Below are 16,595 nucleotides of genomic sequence, written 5' to 3'. Positions count from 1 at the left end.
AGACTACATCTATATTTTCAGCCTTCCCGTCTTCATCAGAGAGCTGTAGGTAGAGAAAGACACTGCAGAGAGAGGGGAGGGGTGACACGTGACAAAGATCACTGGCTGGCCCTGAACCCAGGGCCAGCCAGCTGTGGTGTGGTGTCACCACTGGAACTCATGCAGAAGCAATGAAAGATGATGAAAATGTCTGAATGTGCACCTACAGAAAATATAGTGTATTTCTTCAAACTAAATTTGACCACAAAGAGCCACCGCTTCATTTGTCAATGTGTGAAATTAGGGCCCATGACATGTGTAGATGCTGATTTAAAAAAACTTTTTTACTTTAAACTCTTTTTTAAAACAAGGATCTAAAGTGTGTGTCCTTATTATTGCTGTTGGATCTGCTGAAAAGTTGCAGGGAATCATGGTCTGTTACAGGAACTGTTTTTGTTGGGTGTGCCTTTCAGTGTCAAAAGAGAATCAGTCAAACAGGCTTTTATTAACTCAGCTGCTTCTTCTTAAGAACCACTGAAATACATTTTCTTTCATCTCAGTTAAAACTTTATAATATAATAAACATGCCATATCTTAAGTATTTCACTTCATTATATTTTATTTTTGTCCTTTACTGCCTTTTACTTTTTATTCAGATATTTGAGAACTTTTTTTACCCCCCCATGGCTCCATTCTGTACCGCAATGACCCAATTTCCCCCTGAGGATCAATCCAATTTCTGTTTATGTAACTTGTTCACCAAAAAATAAGGCCATGTTCCGAGAGACTTTCACTCTGTGTGAAATAACACAGAGTTCCCAGACAGATGAATGGGATAAGTGCACTGACACAACAGGGGCAGCGTTGAGGTGGGCTGTCCAATAATGATGCCGCGTCATGAGGCAAAAAAGTTGAATCTGGTTCAGCTGACTCACAGTCATACATACACATGACATGAACGCTGTATCACTGGTGTTTACCTCGAGATCGTCCTGAGGAAAGACTACACCGCTTCCACCGTGATGACTTTCCAGAGCTGTCAAATAAGGTTTCATAAACCTGTTCTTCCGACCGGATTTCCAGGATCGTATTTTATCTCACACATCTGCGGCACTAAAGTTTCAACATCACCTCACTCCAACAAACTCCAGGGAAAGGCCATAAAAATGCTGACAGAAAACATAGGAGACAAATCTCTGAGCTCAGGTACAAGCAGCTCTGGCAGCTTCCAGTGCTTTCACCACCTTGTCACAACAATCTGTTGAATTTCTACACTTTCGGTAAGAAAGCTAAACTCTCAGCTACATGGCTTCTCTAAATCCTTCCAAGTGGTTTCACACAACTTGATGCCAACAAAGTCCTGAATGAGAACTCCATTTTGTCGATCTGATCTCATTATCCTCCGCTGGGCCATTGTGGGAATACCCTGGCAACTCGCTAATCAGCGGCTATGTCAATGCCAGGATTGTTTACGGGGGAATGGAATCTCCTTTGGGAATGTCACGGCATCCTCTGAGGCCTGCAACTGTGCACCGAGCTTGGAGCGAGATGCTTTTTCACACTGAGAATGGAGAGTGTGCGGCTCCACGCATGTGTGGGACAAGGCCTGAAGATGCATGATTAATGAACATGCGGAAAGGAATCACAATGGATGCTCAGCCCCGCACAATGCGTCAGTATCCAAGTCTGGGGTCAGAGGCCATGTCTGGCTTTGTGCGTGGCCGCCAAGGACAGAGACAAAACAAGGAGACCTTTGAGTGCAGGAGGTTTCATGTACATAACAACAAAACAAAAGGAAGCAGTTTGTTGCATAACAGGAGAAAGAGGACAGTCAGTCTGCGCCACCGTTTTTACTTTAACTGATTTAAATGCCCAATTCTGAATGAATTACTGTGTCTCAAACTAGATAGTCCTGTCTATAAGAGCTGTTTTCTCAGACTTATGGTTCTTTTAGGACTTGTTTTACATTTTATTTGGATAAACCTTATCATTGCCTGTCTAATGCAAATTACTGTATACAAAAAACTAGTGATGTGGGAAGATCTGAAAACATACCAAACCAATATTTAGCTTTATTAGGGGGTGTTCTGAGGCCATTCATATCTTATGTTATGAATGTTGATCAAAAACCAAAAGTTATTTAACTGGAACAGTATGACTAATCATTACATGATGCACAGGCAGAATCCAAACCACAGACTATTTACCGGTAGGAACTCATCAAACGCCTCAAAGCAAAAGCCACAAAACAGCAGGTTAACAGAAAAAAACTAGAATCATCAGTTTTACCTCATAAAAGATGCCGTGACATTATGACACAAACAAAAAGACATTAATAATTCAGCTCTGCCACAGGGAAGGCATCCAGGACAGCTGGCTGTTTTGTTTAAAAAAAAAAAAAAAAAAAAAGGACAAGATGATTGGAGTGAAGTCTAAACAAAAGACAGAACACATGCATGCTTTTAAATATGATCACTTAAGGAGTGAGCACCCCATGTGCTTTTCAGATGTGGTCAAACAACACATCATACAAACATATTCTTTTTTTTTTTTAACTTAATCTGGCCCCTAAGCCACAGTGCTGCTTTGAGCTAAATGCTAACAGAACATTACCAAATTTCATTGCAATCCATCCAATGGCTGTCGAGACATGTCACTAAAAATCATAAACATCAACCTGCTGGTGAAGAAATGTTCATCCACTGGGGATCATGACTGTCTGTACAATCCTAGCTTTACTTATCCACTAGTACAAACTGCAATGCAACAGCTTAACTTGAGTGACAAATGCACTGCAGTCTCCAAGATCTGCATCAGCCATAAGAAACTACAAATACTGGTATCCTCTGTCTGTCAAGATATGGCTAATCCTGAAGTTACCACAGCGATAAATCTGAATGGTTTATCTGTTGCACCACAGAGTGTGTTATTTCCTCAGCTGAGGCTGACTGTCCAGACTTGTAACACCAGCATTAGTTTTGCTCATTTATTTCTGTAGAGTAGATTAATGTTTACAGTATGGATACAAAAATTATTTTGATTTCACATATTAGCGGTGGCCACAAATACTTTTTATATATTCTGGCAATTTACTTTTTTGTAAAGGACTAATGCACCACCTCCTCATTCTAAACCGACCTGGTTGAAAGCAGAGGAACGCTGAGCTCAACAACAACAAACAGCAAACTGTTGTGTATTTCTTATGCAGTGACATTACAATGAGATGAGTATTTTAATGCCAAATAAACCTGCATTTATACTCAGGCCTGTGTTCAACTAAGAAGGCTGGTACATGAATAAGACTACAAGTAAAAACAGATCCTTCTCACTGCTTCTTTGATCAGATCCAAACTCTCCCTTAAAACAGGCTGCAGTTATTTGCTGTAACAGATGTTGAATACACACAGAGTTGAAGAGCTGGTTTGTTAGCACTAATCACCTGGTTCACAGGCCTATAAGAAATGGAAGATCTGGCAGCTTGAAAGTACTATGATTTTTTTTTTTCAAGTGGTTTAAATAGACATGCTCCTATGGTATATAAGCCAGGTGAAATTAAGCAGTGTTTAGTCAGACACAATAATCCACTATGTTTGATTTGATGAGTAATTTATGCTTGTTAGCATCTCTGTTTTAGCTGTTTAGCTGTAAAAAAAAAAAAAAAAAAAATCCCCCTCAGCCAGAAAAAAAAAAATCTAAGAACAATGAAAATTAATCATCTGTCAGCTAAGAACACAGTACTTATCACAATTGCAATTACAGCAACATTGTACATGAATCATCTCCAATCTCCAAGTGAAGGCCATTATTCTAAAATGGCAACAAAAGCAGCATTCATTGAAAGGAGTGAACGCAAGTCTGTGACCTGAAATTACCTCTGCTGCAGATGTCTACAAAACTCAGTGCAGAAGAAATGACGTATAATTGACAGGAACACTGATTGTTATTATAAGTGTCTGGTCTCGGTGTATGAGCAACCCAGTGACACATAGCCTGAACTGTGGTCCACACAGACTGGTGAAATGTTCATAATGATCACCGTCCCTCTTGGTCAAAGGTCTGCACACAGTAATATCAGATTTCAGTGAAAAGACATTTCCACCTGTCGTTTCCCTCAGCTGAAGAACAGGTTAGTCCTCTGTACATTGTTCCTGCTGGCTTTGCCAATATGACGGATCTTGTAAACAAGTGTATATTGATGAAGGCCCCCCTCCCCCCCCAAAAAGTTCCAATCAGGAGATTAAGTTGTTAAAATGAAAGCTGGTACAGGGTCGTTTCTTCATTTAAGACACTACTACAAGCTAGAGAGGACAGTTGTCTCTAAGTAGCACCGAGGACCAAAATGCTAGGAATGGTAGCACAGTTGTACAAATGCAGATAAGATGTTCGTGTTTGTTTTCACACACACACACACATATACAAAAAGCGCCAACCGAAGCAGGTATGTTTTCTCCCACTGCAATGAAAACAAGCTGCGCTGAACCGTGACCCTGACAGCAGAATATAACGAACCATGACTTGTCAACTGTTCCACCCCAATCATGTTGGAGGCAGCAGTGTAATAGGTTTCAGAGGCGTGCTGCTGAACAATTAGTCATGCTGACCGGGAAACGTTGCACAAGGGAGATGATTGGAAAACACTTAGCCCTCCTGGGAAAGCCGTGCTCAGAGGGCCTCTGAGCAAGGCATTCATTATCCAAATGTTTCACTGGACATGCTCAGCGATGAGGCAGCACTGTAGTTGTGTTGAGCAATGTGTATATGCGTATTCCTCCCTGTTTGTAGCTGGTTTGCCTGGTTAAATAAGGATTAAAGGGCTCCATGCATATCTGATTAAATCGTAATCTAATACAGGGAGTGAGGCATCAGAAGACCAGTGGAACTGTGGATCAAATAACATGTGAGGGAGTGGGGAGATCTCAGACAGTCTCTTGTGGATCGCACCTAATTTAGGATTCAACATTTCAAATGAAATCCTGTTAAAAAAGAGAATGCCAAATAGAAAAACCAGACCGGCTCTTCTCTGATGGAAGCAGTGGAGCCACCAGTCTCTCCACTGAAACACTGGCACATGTTTCAGAGAAGCTGCTAATGATAGGGTGTTTTAAAAAGGTAATGCAACATTCAGCAAATGGATTGTTTGCAGCCAGACTGTAACACAACTAAGCAGACTTCATCATTTTAGACCCTCGCATGTGCACTTTCATGTGTGCAGTACACCATTAACCAGATTCCATTAAAAAATGATAGCAGTTTTATGATTTTTTGATGGTCCGTGTAAATTGCTGAAAAAAAAGACCTCAATAATAACCTTTTATTTTTATTAAACTTGTAACACTGGTCAGAACAGCTCACCCGTTTGGTAGTAGCTGGTTGTAGACCTGAACAAGAACAAAATATTTCATATTATTGAAATACTGTTGTTATATGCATTTTGTACAGGGAGCTCTGAACTTACAGCAGGATTAAATTGCATTGTTTATTGATTGGGATTCTGTATGTAATTCTCTCACCACGGGAGGATTAGCCAACTCCATGCAAGCCATGACTAGCTGAGGAGAGGTGCTTTCTCTTTGGCCAGTACCCCCTTCACACACCACCACCACCACCACCACCGGCCACACACACACACACACACACACACAATGCACACATGCGCGCCGTCTAACATAAGGCAATTTCCACTGTCTGGCCACTGGACACCAGCTACAGCTCTACATAACGTTATTTCGCACAGTAATGGTACAGAAGACAAAGCCCACATCAGGAGCACGAGGCGTGAATGTGCTGAGTTAAAGTTAAAGTACCTGTATCTTTGTGGTCGAGGCTGCGGTCGTTGACCACCGTCGCCCGCTGAGATGAGCTTAGCTTTCGCTGTCTCCGTCTGGCGCTTCGCCGCTGTTCAGCTCCCTCCTCATCCCAGCTCAGCTTGACCCGGCGGACCCAAACACGTCAGGCACAAAAGTATTTGACAATATTTTTCAATTGCTCTCCAAGCTGGAGGAAAAACACGCCAGCGGTTGGGATCGCAGTTAACCCCAAACAAAAAACACTCCCCTGGGACAACAGCGCTCGCGGGCAGCGTTCAGTCAGTTGTTGTCATTGTTCTGAGGAAAAAATAAAGATGAACGTTTCCACGCAAACGTTCATCCACTTTCTAAACTAAAGGCTGGCTGGATACGCCGGTCTCTGCACTCACAGGTCGCTATTTCCAGGATTAAACTTGTAAGGAGGCTCCTCCGTGTGCGATTCAATGCAGAGCACACCTCGGACTGGATACTGACTGGAGCAGAGGAGCAGCGCTATCTCTGCGCTGCATTCACGCGCTGTCGGAAATGTTGGACTCCACAGAGTCAAAGTGTTTTTCTACCATTCATGCTGCAGCAGCTGCTGCAATACAAAAGACTTTAAACCCACAATGGCATTGTAACTTTTTGAATTAGGGTTAGCTTTGATACTGGGCACTTACACCAACATCCACAAATGGCTTTGTAGTTCAGACATATCCAAACAACTTTGTCTGGGCCCACCTTACCAGTCTAATGCTAGGCTAATGTGCAACGAGCAGCCACTGATTTTAAGTCCACTAACGCACATACGAAATTATGTTTATTATGCATTAAATTACGAGCACTATAGGAGCAAACTTAGCTGTTTTTGTGTTTAGTTAAATAAAACCACGAGGTGAAGCTCTCCTTTGTGCTGTGATGGTCAACAACCAGTCAGACACAAGAACCATGAGTGGTCATGGTTGCATGATGGCTAGTTAGGCAGCTGGTGAAGATGCCTTCCTACAAGTCTACAATTCCCTTTGACACAAACAACTCACACACACACACACACAAAATGTCATTTAACCCAGAGACAGCAGAGTCAACGCTGTTAGCAGGTTGTGAGATGCTGAGAGAGAAGTGAGAGGGTTTTGAGCTGTTTCAGTCACAGGGACAAACAGATGCTGTACAAAGGCAGAGTGATCCTCTGAGAGTAATATGCTTCACTGCTGTTTGGAACATGGTGTCTGTCTCTAAAATATCTCTCATGTGAAACTGAACAGAGGTTGCATCATATACAGAGAATGATTTCCATTCATGCCATTCATTTAAGATGTTTCCAATTATTAATGATCTGAAACAGCGGTGTACACAGGAATGAACAAAGCATGTTTCAAGCTGAGTGCAGGTCTGGTCATCATTTACATGCATTATTATTTTGAATTGTTAGGTGTTGTAACCTAATTTTGGGACCAGTGACGGGCAGTGTTTTACCTGTGACATGCAGTAGGTAGCTTGTCAAGTCAATCAACAGTGTGTTTGGCAGGTAAAACAGTTGGAGGATTTAAAGGAGACTCTAAGGAAGTGAGGAGGAAATTTAAATCTGTCTGCCTAATCTCCTCTCTCTTGGTTCACTTTCCACCTTGCAGGCTTCAGTGACAGAGATTGCCTCAGCTTGAGTGAAGAGCCTTAGTGACAAGGCCACCGGTCAGATACTAGCCAGCAAAGGTTTTCTGCATGTTTATGTCAGATTTCAGTCTCTAACACAAGATTCACAATCAACACCTTGAATCTCCAGCAACCTTTGCATATATGATTCATACATTTCATACTTGTACATGGCACGTGCCTTTTCATGTTACCGTTCCATTACATACATGTGTAGCTTTTACTTTGTCTCACAGTCATCAGCTGCACTACAAACACATTTGTTCTTATAAAGGACAACACAGCACAGTATTGTTCTTACAGTGTCCATGTTTTAACACTTTACACACATATGAAGACTCAGCCACATGTCGTGATGGCATGAGTCACGCCTTTCATTTCAATAAGCTGCATGATGCACTAATAGTTCAGATAACAGCAGTACTCAGCAGTGTGTGTTAGGTTAATCAAATCAAATAAACATGCTCCAAAGTCACAATCTTCTTAGAACAAATTTCTCTCTTTGACTTGCCAGATAGTGTTTCTCTGTGCAGCTGCAGTGGAGGGACAGGAACTAAGGAAGAGATTTTGTGTTAAAAAAAAACAAAAAAAACTGCACTCTCCAAGACAGACACTCAGTTTGACTCATTCAGACTTCAGCTTCAGATAAACTCTGGAATACACCTCTGCACAAATAAAGAACTGTGTCTGTCACCCCGTGTGACGGATGTGCCACCTCATAACAGGACCTTCACTCTCTGTTCATTCGGGGATATTTTTTTTTCTTTAACACCAAGATTTTCTCTTACATAGCAGACATTCTGCCTGGATATCGTGAAGGCTCATTCAGCACATAATAACATACCACAATCTCATTCCTACTGACTGTATTCAACTGCTGGAGCTTCACTCCCTGTTTAACGTGGTGGATGAGTCATTTGGATCAGTTTTAGATGTCTGCACTGTGACAAGTTCCTCATTTATTTCTGAGGCAAAAGCAGCTTTGCTTGCAGTCTGTAGGCTGTTCTACACTTGGATTTTCTTTAAGGCTTAAATTACAGATGTAGTGGTGCAGATGTAATAAGTGCAGGTTATCACTCGGTACAAATGTCTAGACAACTCCACTTAACCCATAATCTGTTACCCTTTAACTACTGCAATTTAACAGTGGCCTTAACTTACACAGATTGGTTTGTGACTTAACCTGAGAATCTGGTTCATAAAGAAACCTGATCCAAAGCTGCCCTCTAGTGACAACACATGCTCCACACTGTGAGTATTACACCAGGGATTTACTCCGGTCATCAACATGATGTTTACGTAAGAGACTCAATGCATTTAAATGTCCAATTCCATAACCCAAACAATAATGTCAACAAAAAGGAAAAACAGAATCTGAAATGGTCTTTTGAGAAAAGATTAGCACTGCAGGCTCCATGTTAGGGACAGAGGAGTGAGCTCAGGACACAGACTGTCTCTCTGAGTTACAGTAGGTGTGAATTTCTTAAAACCAGTGACTGAGACAATAGGTGTTAATCAGGAAGTCTAAAGAGTGGCAGACCCAGGAAGAGCACACAAACACTGGAATTTCACTTTGTACAGATCAGTGTCATGCAGTTAACACAGAGAGGGTGTGTTGTTCAGGTACTCCCTTTTAATGCAAAGTAAAACAGGAATATAAAATGATTCAAATAAACATTTATAGACAGGAAGATAAAATATGACAAGAACATAAAAACAAAAAAGGAGGTTGCATTTACATTGTGCATTTATAGTATACTGTACATTTCATCATTCTTTTCTCTTTAATCTCAGTTTAGTCTCTATTACAGACTGGGTTAGTTTAGCTACTGAATGTTTGTACCAGTACTGGCAAAAAGTAAAATAACATCCACATAAAACAAACAAACAAACAAAAACATGTACTGTATAGAATTCCAAAGTTGCTTTGGGTTTCTTGGTAATTGTGTTTAACAGATTTCACTGAACTGTTGTATCAGTGGAGGTAACTGCCAAAATAAAGTACACCGAAATAATGGAGAATACATGCTATGCAGTTTAGAGACTCTATGGAAATTAGTAAGCTGGGAGGTGGAGTCAGAGAAGGGGGGGGGGGGGGGGGTATCATACTGCACGTTCAGCACAACCCACCCTGTCCTAGAGGAGGCCCCTCAGCTTCCTGTTCCTTAATTCAGTGGAAGTGATAATGACTCTTCAGTAAGTAACTCTTGGTTCAAAATAGAGAGCAGATGGATTTCCCTGTCAACAGAAAGCAGTATTTGTTGTGTTATTAATAACATGTAGAAATGATTGTACTATTATCATATTAATAGTACAGTATGAAATCAGGGTTGAGTTGACAAAGGGTGTAGCAATTTAAATGGCTTATTAATATTTTAAAGAAAATGTAATGATGCTGGGGTTATTAAACTTAAGGTTGAGCCCCCCTTCCCCACCTCAATCATTTAAATACAGTCCCTTAACAAAATGAAGTTTTACTAGAGACTGTAGAGTAAAAGGCAGTGATTTCTACCCACATGAGTAACATGCCAAAGGAAAATCTCAGAAGAAGGAACCACCCGTACCTTCTTCAGTCAAGATACATGAGTGTAAATAACAATGTCCTGTTGGCTCAGTTCAACACACCTTTGGCTGGTGTTCTCCATATTTTAGCAGTTACCTGAACAGTAGTCTGGTGACAGCGGACGTGTTGCTTTAGCACAACGACAGCACACTAAAAAATGTACCCTTACTGCTAAGAAAAGTCTGAAATATAAAAATGTCTAAATCTTTAATGATACACAGTGATAGATTTTTGCAAAGTTGCACAGCGTAAGCTTGTCAAGCAGAAGGCTGCAGCATAGGGCAATGTAAGGACAGCAAGCTGACTGCTGGGGCTCAGTTTCTGTGCTTCACACTTCGTACTCACTAGTCTGCTTTTCTCAGTACGGAAGGGAAAAAAAAAATCTGTTTTGTAAAAGGAAACAAAATAAAAAGAAGTAATCGCACAGGAACTCCATTATCTACTCTGCCTGACCAGAAGCTAGAAAAAAACCTGATAGTGCTTGTTCAGAAAATATACTGAGTGTGGGATTCTTCTGTTTCACAATTTTAATTGTTCAATATGACTGAGTAGCCTTACTCATACATTCACTTTTTCACATTAAGATTATTCGAAACAACCTTTATACTCAAAGTATTTTAAATAGAAAAAACGGTGGTGGATAAACTGACGAGCACAGTCTTCATGGGAAGAAAGGGTGTAGCACTACACTGTGGCAACTGTTCTCTAGTATTGCACTGAAATGTTTTGGCAATAAACCCTTAGGCACAAAGCTAACTAACCGACCGACAGTCAGTCCCCAGCAGCCGACAGACTACTGACAGGGAGGAATCACGCTTTGTCACCAGACGGAGGTTTAACACTGTCTGTTTCAGATCTGAAGTCATACCCAGGGATAGTGGAGTCTGACATGGACTCTGCTTTTGAAGCCTGTCGTGAGTCGAGTGAGTTCATACCCAGAACTGAGAGCAGGAAAAAAAAAAACCATAATGAGATTATAGTGCAAATAAGAAAGCAGGGCTTCAAATGATCAGAGACTGTAACAGGGACGGAAGAGAACTCCAGTCACAAGTACCACGTTTGTTGGAAGCAGCAGTGGCAACACCTGACAACTGACCCACGACCAAATGATGCATCAAACATACTGAATGCTGGTTAAACATGGAATTTGGTTCAAAAATAAATCCTCTGCAATCATGTCTATTCCTGATGAGAGCCGTGGAATGTATGAAAATATTTACATGTAAATGTATTTGATTTAGAGCGTTTAGATGTACAACCAACATCAAGCCTTTAAATTTAAACCTAATTCAAATAAGAAGAGCATGGCAGCAAAAAAAAATAAAATCTTCAATGAACCGATGTCACAATGTCACATTCTCGTGAGGAGACGTGCAGAAATGAACTGTAAGATCTATTTTTACCACCTTTTTATAAACCTGAAGTAGAACTACAGTTTCTGATCAGCGCAATCATCCAGCCAGGAAAGCAGTTCAGGGGAAAGAGCCATGTTAGAAAAACAGCCGAGGTGGCTCTCTGCCACAATCTGTACATTCATACACACCTGTGAATTCAAGGTAAAGGCCAAACAGTATTTGCAAATGATATTTAAGTGCATCTAACAGGTGGAGTTTGCCCCACTATATAGCTGTATGATAAACAGCAAAAAAAAATTATTAAGTTAAGCATTTAAAAGTCCTTTTAATTTTGTGCACTTTTTAGTGACAGAGAAATTAGCTGATACTGTCTAATCAATCTTAATGTGGTAAACTCCACCCTGCTGGTACCTCAAGGTGGTTAAAACAAACACTCAGAATTATTTGTAACTACATTCTTAGCCTGGTCTGACTGTTTGTTCCCTTGACAAACACACACTGTCATATTTCAAAGCCTCTCACTCACTCATGCACACTCTCTCACACACACACACACACACACACACACACACACACACACACACACACACACACACACACACACACACACACACACACACTCGGAAAAACACTGCAGTGCATTCTATCTTGATGCAAACAAACGATATTCACATTCAGACGCTGCTGACACTTTCTGCACTGTGTCCACTCACACACTCACTACATGAAGGAGAAGTGCATGCTGGGCTTTAGCTGTTGTCTTCTTCATTGCTCTGGGACCTCTCTGGATTGGAGGAGCCTTCAAAGCGCTGGGAGGCGATGGCTGCTTGGTGAGACATACTCTTCCTCACTATGTCACCTTTCCTCCACAGAGTGATCTCCTGCAACCACACAATGATAAACAAGCTGGTGTAAAGCAATGTGCCAGTAATGGTCTCTCACATCTACCCTGCTAGAACTGTTAGTGAAGATGTGGTCTGACAACTATCACATTTCTGATTTCAACAAAATTAAACGGTGGAGCCTCTGCTGGTTGTGACCAAGAAATAGTCCAGCACGTGATCCCTTATAAAATGGCCTTTTTTCAGTTTTGCACTTTGATTTTTGCACAGATTAAACAAACAAAGTGAGCTTTAGAAGTGATGGTAGGATTGTGTTACCTTTGGACAGAGCCAGGGTGGCTGTTTCTGCCTGTGTCCACTCTCTGTGCAAAGCTAAGCTAACCAGATGCTGGTGGTAGCATCAGATTTAAATGACAGACAGAAGAATGTTATTGATCTTCTCATCTGTCCTCGACTTCTTGACTAAAATTGGTAGAATGCCCCCTCCATATTCAAACGTGTCTGTCACATCTTTGAAGTTTTCAGGTTAGCAAGAACAGAGCCACAAAACATTTATAGTCCCTTTGACTCAGGCCAGAATAAAAGCCCACACATCTGAGCATCCAGTTAAAAGAAACACCAACAGTCTGCGTGTGAGTGAACACATGAACGACAGATAACTTCCAAACTAACATGAGGCCACAGTGCAGTTATGTACCTGCTGTTTGAAATAGCGTCTTTCCTCCTCATCAATCAGGACCAGGTTGAGGTAGTAGCGCACGGAGAACTTCTTGTTAATGTCCCTCATGGTGGGTGTCATCTCATAGCCTGCAAGAAACAGCCTGATGGGGATGGACTCTCCTGCAGCGCAGAGAGAGTCAGAGGCAGAATTAGTGTGCGACAAATAAACTCAGCCACAACAGGAAACAACCTCACACTTCACTACCCTCTACCCCACAGGATAAACCCTCATCAATACCTCTGACTGGGGCACCATCCATGATTTCATACTTGGCTATGGTGTCGTTCTCATGGTAGACGTTGGGCCCTGTGCCAGTCGTCTCCCGCTTGATGATGTCGATCTCCATATGTCTGATCTTAATCCTCACCAGCAGAAAGTAAATCTTCCCGACAATCACATCTTTTAGGTGATACCTGTGAGCAAATGGCACGATGAGTCCAAAACCAAGCGCTCCTTCCTCCTCCTGCTTTGAGGAAGGAAACAGGTACTATTCTGATATAAAAGGCTGAAGTTATTTTAGTTATTTATTTATAAACAAATCCTACTTTGATTTATTGTACTCAAACTCTATGTGGAGACAGTCCTCGATGCCCACTTCCATCTTGATGGAGGAGTTGAGCTCAGGGTAGGTGCTGAGTGTGTGAACCACGATGTCCAGCTCTTTGCTGATGTCATTCAGTCTCCGGCTTACCGTTGCCCTCAGGAAGTAGCTGGAAGCAAATGCACAAATTAGCTCACAAGCCATTATATGACTGTGAAACAAGACAATAACACTAATGCCAGTGAAGCTGTACTGATACTTGATATTCTGAGATTCTTATTAATAGTGTGGTATAAATTGCCCCGCTTTGCCAGGGGCTGTGTTTGTTTATCCACTGTGCATGTCATCATTAGGACAATGCAGACCAGAGACTGTCAGGCTCTGTTCTGCATTGTCAGACTGACTGCACTTCATCAGTCTATGTTTGGGATTACTGCTCAGCATCACTTACAGTAAGCCGTGCAGTTCCAAATCTTGTTAGAGGAATACTTTAACATTTTGGAAAATACACTTATTTGCTTTCTTGCTGAGAGTGAGAAGAGAACATTGATACCACTCTCTAGTATTGCATTGTTAACTTGTCTGTTAACTATGAAGCTACAACCAGCTGAGAGTGGAACATCTAACTCTCTGTTGTCTCTATGCTGCTATGAATTATTACATACTGAGCAATTTAAAAAAAGGATATGGTGTATGTGAAAAACTACTACCAAACCTTCACTGCAAATAATGAATAAGCACCACACACAGAGCACACAGTGGAGCTCACCGTAATTTGACGTTCTGGCCAGTGTAAGACTCGTAGGGTTTCTCCACGTGCGTGAACTCGAAGTCAAATGTCTGTGACTGTGTGAGCTCCCCTGGCCGAGCCAAGTCTTTCACAAGAGACACAAACTCGTGGTGGTTTCCTCTGTCATAGTACAGCTCTGGAAAAGACACATTAATAACATGAGACAGCTGCAGCAGAGCAGTTTTACATATTCTGATACAGAGTTTGTTCAGGCTTTTCCTTTGAAACTGACAGCAGCAAACAGTCTAGACTTGACCTTATGACTGGAATAGCTTTGTCTTGACTATTATTGATGTCCAATGCCTTGCAGCTGTTTTAGACTGATACAGCATTCAGATAATGATTCGTTATTTAGTGATTGGGCCCTCATACCATGTCCACTGCAGTGTTTCACAGTCTTATTTGAGACAGAAAATTATGCATGCTGTAAGAAATTCTCCCATCCAAAGTACTTCTTCTCATTTGGAGACAGATGGTGGTGAGAAGAAAAAGGGGAATGGAGCGGAGGGCACAGCAGTGCAGAAAACTTTCAAGATGCATTCATGGTGTCTGGCAAGGATCAAATAAGAGGAGGTTCTTGCTGCTGCTGCTGCAATTAACCAAAACTACGATCAAATATAAAGACTGTGTTTCCATAAACTGTGACAGAATTTAAACTAGAAAAGTATGTGCTCATAAGAAATGAAGCTAGACTGAATGAAGAGCTATCTTCTCTTAATCAGCAGGCCCTGTGGCTGGCTTTACACAGTGCAACCTTTGTGCAATCAGTTGCAGATTTCAAATGTTTATTGCTTTTTTTCTTTTTACAGAGCTCCCACACAACTTAAAGTTCACCATGTAAAACTGACTTATTCTTTATGAATATACTGCCTGTGTGTGTCCTGACACTTGTAAAATCAGGGTATGTATTACATGACATGTCATGTACTGTACTTTAATAGCTGAAAAAACATCAGTCTTTAAAGTCAATCTAAGTGGTTCTTCTCATTGGTTTTTGTGACAGCCTGAGACTAAGTTCTATAGTTCTTAAGTTGTTATTTTCTATAATGTCAGTGTTACATTTGTGAATTATATCATGAGGTTTCTATTATTAACACATTGACATGTGAACAGCATTTAAATGCTAAGGGCTAAATCTAATTACTTTTTATACTGTGAGGCACTTTACTCTGTTACAGTTAATTATATAAGATATAATATGGCTGAAACATCAGCTTACGGAATAAAGGCTGAGCTGCATAACTATCAAAGTGCTCCTGCTTGTTTGATAAATTTGATTATTTAGACATTTAGTCTTGTGCAGCTGAGCATCCCTCCCTACTGTTTTGAGCGTGTTAGCAATACAATACGTTTACAACATGTTTTGCAAATAAAATCTTAATCCAGAAGGTAATCAGTGTGTAGTGTGTATTTAATTAGTGCAAGTACAAAGTATTCAGTTACACTACCCTACTGCAGAATTTAACTTCAGCTCCATGAAACATATTTTCTTGTGAGAACCATCCCACCAAAATGATGTGTCATCATTTGTAACGTTCAGATTCAGTTTGCTAACAGCACAACAGCAACTTTGATTTTCAGCCTGTAACTAACTGCACCGTGTGCACCGTCAGCCCCGGACTTTCATGTGTAAACCGCCTCTTAGTAAGAGAGTCACAGCTCCTTCCAAACAGAAGAGATCGACGTTTTAAAGAAACAGGGGTCAACGGTCAATGAGGCAGCTAGCCAATGGCTGAGGGTGTCAGCTGACGTTAGCTCGCACTAACGTCTGTCACGAGACCAACGCTCCGCACTGACACTTGTTATGACAGTACAACAGTCTGTGTAAAGTTGAAGTGCTGCACACCTCACTTATTAAGACAAATGTAATAAAGCAGACAGTGTGCGTGTTCGGTGGTCCGCTCAGAGCCTGTAGCTAGCTACCGAACATCTCCTGTCAGACTTTGGCTACTTCTGTCAGCGGGCTCGGTGCGAAGCGCAGGCCCGCCAACCGCTCACCTATCTGTCCGATGAACTCAATCTTGATGCCGTTGTGCTCCAGCCTCTTTCCGGGGTATTTGAGCGTGACGTTGACTTTCCCCGACACCGTTTCTCCGTCGTAGAAGAGAAAATACTTGTCCTTCCTGCCGTCTTCGCTTTTATGCTCAGCTTTCTTTCTCGTTTCGGCGTCATTCAGAACTATGTCGATGTCCGCACTTTGACCGAAACCAAAGAAGCTCATGTCTGCTCGTCGGTGAAGCTCTGTGACTGGATGCTGTGGAGAAAAAGACGCCTCCGGTTGTGTAGACCAGCTCTCAGACACTCACAGGGGTCCGGTGGTTTAGCGGAGGGATGTGCAGTGCGAACAGCTTCCCAGATTATTCAGGAG

At 41.5% G+C, this 16,595-nt stretch overlaps 2 protein-coding genes across 4 annotated transcripts in view; both read right to left on the bottom strand.

Annotated features, from left to right (window-relative positions):
• Positions 1-6,229, bottom strand: part of arhgap32b (Rho GTPase activating protein 32b) — a 95,991-nt gene extending 89,762 nt beyond the window's left edge. For all 3 annotated transcript variants that reach the window (XR_005894992.1, XM_041051250.1, XM_041051251.1), the window contains exon 1: positions 5,784-6,229. The gene's annotated coding sequence lies outside the window, so the exon portion shown is untranslated. The remainder of the gene's footprint in view (positions 1-5,783) is intronic.
• Positions 6,230-9,028: 2,799 nt separating this feature from the next.
• Positions 9,029-16,595, bottom strand: vps26bl (vacuolar protein sorting 26 homolog B, like). The gene is made up of 6 exons (XM_041051875.1): positions 16,226-16,595; positions 14,207-14,363; positions 13,442-13,606; positions 13,134-13,309; positions 12,873-13,015; positions 9,029-12,214 (listed from the first exon to the last, which is right to left on the bottom strand). Exons 1-6 carry the CDS (start codon positions 16,446-16,448, stop codon positions 12,083-12,085), a joined length of 996 nt encoding a protein of 331 aa, XP_040907809.1. The 5' UTR covers positions 16,449-16,595; the 3' UTR covers positions 9,029-12,082.

Source organism: Toxotes jaculatrix, chromosome 12 (genome assembly GCF_017976425.1).
Source record: "Toxotes jaculatrix isolate fToxJac2 chromosome 12, fToxJac2.pri, whole genome shotgun sequence".
In the NCBI taxonomy this organism is placed as follows: Eukaryota; Metazoa; Chordata; class Actinopteri; family Toxotidae; genus Toxotes; species Toxotes jaculatrix.
This window is presented reverse-complemented; position numbering and strand designations above follow the sequence as displayed.